We start from the raw sequence: 6,480 nt of genomic DNA, 5'->3' as shown, positions 1-6,480 counted from the left end.
CACATCTCATGTCAACTTCATTCGACATGTATATTCAACCACAGAAACAATGATCCAGGGGCCACTTTTACATATAACAAGATGAAAATGCACTGCATTTTGAAGTAGGGAGACAATAGGTTGAGTACAACTAATACTTCTTTAATAACAGCAGCAGCTCGTGTTATTATCTACATGACATCAACTAGGATCGAAACTTTACTAGCAGTAACATCTCATATTATCCGAGTGTCATCAACTGGTAAATGAAAATACAAGCGACAGCATTCCGTAGGATATTTCTTTTTCAAGAAACTACTATACGACTATCAGGCGACCATGCCTTAGTAGAACCTCCCACGGCACTGTGAAGAACCACAATGACAAACTTTGGATTTCATTCTTCTATTCACACCTCGGAAACGATCTGTTTCAGAGTTACTATAGTCATAAGTCAGCTCCTGTAGTGGTGGAATCGTCTCTGCAGCAAAGAACATAATATGCGGCATCCTTTTGTCATCATGGTCCCGAAGAACATTTTGTGCTTGAAGATTAGGTGAACAGCTGTGTTAGATTAATTTGGGCCAGGCCCATTATTTATTCTAATTAATCAAATAAACTTCAAAGGTCCACAATTATTGTTAAGTGGAAAAGTGATTAGTACCATATGGGAAATTCACTAAAAAGGTTATCAACTTAAATAGTGAGTCTTATGACTCTCACATAGACAAGTTGAGAGGGAGAACCGGGAGGCCACACGCGCGCGCCGCTGCCGCCGAGCCGCGCCAGGCCTGTGGCCTGGTTTTGTCGCTTGGCCCAACCAAAACCCTAGCCGCCGCAGCCAACTCCCAATGCCCAACCACCCTATCCAGGTTCATTCCCCCGACAGGGCCTAACGGACAGATGGGAATTGCGCGGCTATAATGAGGGGAGGGCGCCCCTGTTCCAGGTGTGCGAGACCCGACTCTTCCTCTTCCTCATCTGAGCGTTGAGCTGTTCGTCTGCATCTCCGACCGGAGTTCCCTGCGCGCACAGGGAGCTTCGGTAGCAGGCCTCCGGAACTTCCCCCGTCAAGCGTACCTGCACGGGTAGGCGGGAATCAAGTTTTTGGGGAGCGCCGGCTTCCCGGTGCGACTGCTGCCCCGTCTGCAGTTTCCTGTTCGGGGGCTTCTGCTTCCTGACGGGAGAGTCTCGTTCTACTGCTCCGACGCCGCACCTGCAGGAGCTTCCCGTGCTACTGCTGCGACACCGCACCTGCAGGAGCTTCCCATGCCACTGCTCCGACACCGCACCTGCAGGAGCTTCCCGTGCTACTGCTGCGACACCGCACCTGCAGGAGCTTCCCGTGCCACTGCTCCGACACCGCACCTGCAGGAGTCTCCCGGCGCGACCTCCTCTGCAACATGGTGGACACGAGGAGGACTGGTGGCCGCACCAACACCAACGACGGAGAAGATGGTGGCTCACTGTCCGCGGGTACCGGCAGTCCCACCCTAGGGTATAAATCTAATCCCACTGTGCGCTATTGTTCATATGCTATTATGTTAGCGTTTTTAGCGCACTTGGTTGCTGCACTGTTAAATACTATCTGCAGTAGTGGTGCTGTTACAGTATGGTTAGTGGTACTGTTACTATTGTTTAAGTCGTATTTATGGATTAATATAAGTCGTAAATTGACCAAATGTTCAACAAGCTGTGGTTGATGAACCTTCCAATATTTCCATACTCAGATGCATCTATAGTGAAGTGCACATCTTCCATGGTCTGGGAGCAAGAGCTCGAAGAGTTCAAACCTGAAACATTTGATAGCAACCCACTGCTAGCATTCTCATCATCATCGTTAAGGCCTACATCAAACAAGTAACTGTTGTTCCTTCTCTTGTCAGCCTCCTTTTGATGCAGTAGCTCACCAATATACTCACATATGAAGCTGCCAGAAGGAATGGACCTTAGAGATCTTACGCCCCAACCAGTCTTGGTTGTCCTGAATACTTCCAGTGGTATTTTCATATCATGCTGACTGACCCTGTTGTGGCATGAAGGAGGACATTTACAAGATGGACCGCACTCAAATATCACGGACTTCTCATTGAGAATTGTGCCATTTAAGTCAAATGGGATTTCCCCTCCATTCTTCACAGCACAGGCACAGCTCACAGAGTCTGAGCAACCATTGGTGCAGTCACAACCCTGATGCTTTTCTGTAAGCCTAAATGGATATCTAATTCTAGTGGTGTATCGGAAAGGTGTAGGTTGCACATCATCGACTGTATTAATGACACAGATGGGAGTTGCTTCCTTCCCTTGAGATATATCATTCATGCACAGGCCTGGACGGCTTTTGTAGCTCTTCAATCTTTTAGCTATGTGCATAGGAAGCTCTGGCTGCCCAGGAATCTTTTTTAACTTGTACTTAAACACCCTTGAACCTGGTTGACCATCCATCCAGATATCCACCACTAAATACAATCCCTCATAAGTGCAAGGTTTCCACACGTAAGCTTTTGATCCTCATCTTTCTTCTTACCAGCAGGCTTCCCGCCAGAACCAGTGTATATCAGTTCACCTGAGCAACCCAATTCATCAGGATAACCTCCAGAAGCAACAATGCTTATTGCAATAAGCATGCCATTTCTATATGTGGTGGTGGCAATGCCTCCCCGGGGACGACTATGTAGACCAGCAATCGCAAGCTGAGATCTGTATAGAAACTCATCACCAACTTCAACTCCAGGAACTTGTCCCACAATAGGACCATGTTTGGTAAAACCTGGTAATTTCTTCATTACTTGAGCAGCTAGAAAGTCAATTCTCATCTTCAATGAACGCTGCTCCATAATTTGTACTAGAGTCCGGCATACAAACTCAAACATCCTGCACAACTTTTTAAATCTGCTCCTAGCATCTGCATTCCTGTGTCTATATTGCCTTTGACACCTCACAGAAGGAAGACCCGATGAACTATTGAGATAAAGTTCAACCTTTCTTTCATGAAACTTTATGTCCCTAAATATGTCATGAAATGTCAAGTTGGAAATCACCTCATCATCCAGTTTGCCCCTACTACCCGATACAGATGTCGAGGCAATCTTCCTCAGTTGATGATCGACAGCTTTTGGCTTCACCATTTTCATGTGACCAAAGAAATCCCTATTTGTGGCGGCCTTCTTTTTCTGTGTCTTTTTTCTCGAATACGCAAAAGATTTGCGTATCATTGTAATTAAGAAGAAGAGTTTAACCATACACACGACACGCTTCTAATAAGCGTCCTAGGAGGTCTTACAGTTGTAACTGGACCTTCCTAGCAGACTGATTCGAACTTCGATATTACATAAAAGTAAACCATCGAACTAAGAGCAGCGTAGAAACCTACGGTCTCCGCTGCTGGCCGCGCGACCCTACTCCGTCATCCGTGAAGAGTCTTCTACCCGTCCTAGCATTGGTCGCCGGGAACAGCTCGTCTAGAGCTTCCACTTCGCTCGACGTCAAGTTCCCTACAAATAAGTCGTTGTATGCTCGCTTGGACATGGATGAAATTGGAGCTGCCGGTGGTGCAAAGCCCATCCTCTGCATGAGGAGCACCTCGCCCCGCTTGGAGGTCGAAATATGCACCAGCGGCTGAGCGGCAATCCGTCTGCTCCTTTTTGGCAGGGGTTGCCTTGTGGAGACATGGGAGCTTGCATAACTTGATCCTTAGTGAGCTCAACAGAGTCCTGAATCCCATTTGTGGTTACCTGCCTTCCACGTACAGTTTCCTTCTTGTCTCTGGAAAATGGTATATGCTGAGTATCAGATTTCTGAACCACTTTGGCTGGCTTGGCTGTGTTTTGATTTGTAAACATGTCCTTACTTCTCAACACATTGCCTTCACCAGACACTCCTGCTGCAACATCAGACGATGCCCTCCTGTTCAACCTACCACTTTCAAATATTATCTTACGCATCAGTTTTTTTCTGAAGGAGTCCTTAGCAAAAGATGCAGCAACAGTGTTGTATCCAGAGGAACTCCCACCATATTTGTTCATCACCTTGACATCTTTTGCTAGTGCCCATGTCTTCCTCCCAAAGTTCCCACTTACACCAGGGGAATCTCTTGCAGAAACATCCCTAAAAGCTGCAGAATCAAGCAGAGCAGCATTGGAAGAAACCTGATATCCCCTAGACTCCTTGGAGGGAACCTCTCCTTTCTCTAATTTGTCATCCTGTGCCTGTACTTCTCCAGCATCTCGATCAGCCAAAGAACTATGATCATCTATAGTCAACAACTCCTTTGGCACAATCGAACCTCCATGAGCACGCCCAGATTCCAATGGTCGATGCACCTTGCTACTGAATCCGCCATCCTTTCCACGGCTAGGTAGCGAGGTGCGTGTGGCAGATATGATCTCTGGCTTTGGTGGCAATCGTGTGGCTGTCACCGTCACCTTCTTCCCCCACAGTTCTTCATTCCCTGCTCCCCTTCCCCTGTTCTGTGCAGCAGATGATTTCACCATCCCAGCCCTTGGACCATGACGACCTAGAGCAGCACCATCCGTGGCATACGGCTTCTTCAGAACCCTCGTACCAGCAGCATTGGGGGGCACCGCTCTCGACAGCGCACCAGCACCATCCTTGCGGGCCACGAGCGGACGAGCAACTGCCGGCTTCTCGAATGCACCAGAACCTCTGTTCTCGCGTTCCCCTTCGTACCGAGCAGCCGCGGTCCACCTGAAGGCGGGTGGTGGGAACTGCCCACTCTCGAAGACCGCCCTCCGCTTGGGCGGTGGGAGCTGCGCGGGCGGAGCAGACGGGCGCTTGCTCCCCACACCACCACCACCTCGTCCGCCGCCACTCTCCTCCCGCGCCGGTGGCGCTGGCGCCTCACCACCCGCGGCGACGGTCGCAGCATTCCGTCCCGCTCCCGCAGGGTCCGCGCTGGCACCGCCCGCCACCTCGCGGTCCGCCACGCCGCCGCCGCGACTCGTGTACCGCCCGCCCGCCTCCTCTCCCGCGTTCCCACGCGCTCCCGCGCCGCTGCCGCCTCCCTCGCCTCGACGACCATTATCGGCGGCGCCATGACGAGGACGCGGAGGCGGAAAGACGCGGCGGTCGCCTGCGCGCTGGGCCCACGCGCGGAGGACGTTGCCCCCGGTCCCCGGAGGCCGCGGCGCGTCGGGCATGGCCTGGCACACAAGCACGAAACGAAAGCGCACGAGATCATCAATCGCCATTTACAGAGCAGCACCACCGCAGAAAAGCGAAAGGAAAACGAAGGGGGAGGCGAGACGCCACACGGAGGGAGGAATGAAGCACGCGGGCGGGCTCGCTCACCTCTGGGCCGTCGACCAACGGCGGCGTTGACGATGTGGTGGAGGCGGAGAATGGAGGAGCGCGCCGACGACGAGGACACCAGGTGGAGGGAGGTGGGGCAGAGAGGCGGTTGGGATTTTGGGTTTTGGAGTTGGGTGCGAACCGGCGAAACGACGCGTGCCTGAGAAGGAGGAAGGGCAGGTGGGGCCGTGGGGTCGTGGGGTCGTGGGGCCGGGCCCTGGCTCGCCCCACGAGGACCGGCGGACTGGCAAGGCGCGACGTGAGCGCGTGTGGGGCTCTGGCATGTGGCGCGACCTGTCCGGCGCAATAGTCTTTTAAAACAGGGTGTTCCGTTCGGGCACAATTTAGCTGTTATATTTTGCTATAATCTAATTTAGGTTCGCTATTAATTAATTTAAAGGTATACCGCTAAATATCTTAATCCCTTATTTAAAACTATGGTCCGGCGTGCCGCTTGCGATTTGCGAGCCTGAGAGGCCACGATCTCGTTGCTCTTCTCCCGAAAATCTAGTTCTCTCTATCTACTACTATTATGATTTATATATATCCGTTTTATTACCGTTGCCGCTGATAAATGAAACTAACGTCCTATAATTAACTCGCGCAAATAGTCAGAATAACCAAATCATTAGCGGCCACTAAATTGGCCGGGTCAATAAATCAGCCAGAGGACGGTAAAAGCCGATGCTACTATAAATTCAAATAATTGTTTTTAATGATAAAATAATTAATTTTGATTTACTCGTGTGTTGTATTTGCACTTTTACACGTCAATCCTGCGGCAGCACGACCTATAGATGGGCAACAGGCCGGCCCAACCCGGCCCGGCACGGGCCCGTGTCGGGTACGGCCTGCTGGGGCCGTTTTTTGGGAGCCCGATAAGCACGGCCTACCAGGCAGGCCGGGCCAGCCCGAGGCCCACTGAGAGAGGGAAGGGGAGGCAGGACAGGGAGCCGCAGGTGGTGTGGGGCGGAGTAGGGCCGGCGTCCACGACGGCAGGCGCGCTCGTGTTCGGCGTCCGCGGCAGTGCTCGAGGCCGAATCCCCACACCTGGTGGGATCCAGTCGAGCCACCGAGGCCAAGGGTGGAGCCGTGGAGGGCAGCCATGGCCATCACCCGCCTCACCGCTAAAGGAGAAGGAGGCTGCTGCTCGTTGGCTTCCCTTGGGTGGCGACGTAGACGGGACCGTCG

At 51.8% G+C, this 6,480-nt stretch overlaps 1 protein-coding gene across 1 annotated transcript; it reads right to left on the bottom strand.

Annotated features, from left to right (window-relative positions):
- Positions 1–1,635: 1,635 nt before the first annotated feature.
- LOC136469831 (uncharacterized) lies at positions 1,636–5,138 on the bottom strand. The gene is made up of 3 exons (XM_066467876.1): positions 3,714–5,138; positions 2,507–3,158; positions 1,636–2,408 (listed from the first exon to the last, which is right to left on the bottom strand). Exons 1-3 carry the CDS (start codon positions 5,136–5,138, stop codon positions 1,636–1,638), a joined length of 2,850 nt encoding a protein of 949 aa, XP_066323973.1.
- Between the last annotated feature and the right edge of the window lie 1,342 nt (positions 5,139–6,480).

The sequence above is a fragment of the Miscanthus floridulus genome, chromosome 8, assembly GCF_019320115.1.
Source record: "Miscanthus floridulus cultivar M001 chromosome 8, ASM1932011v1, whole genome shotgun sequence".
Lineage (NCBI taxonomy): Eukaryota > Viridiplantae > Streptophyta > Magnoliopsida > Poales > Poaceae > Miscanthus > Miscanthus floridulus.
The sequence above is the reverse complement of the archived record's forward strand: the minus strand, read 5'-3'. Positions and strand labels throughout refer to the sequence as shown.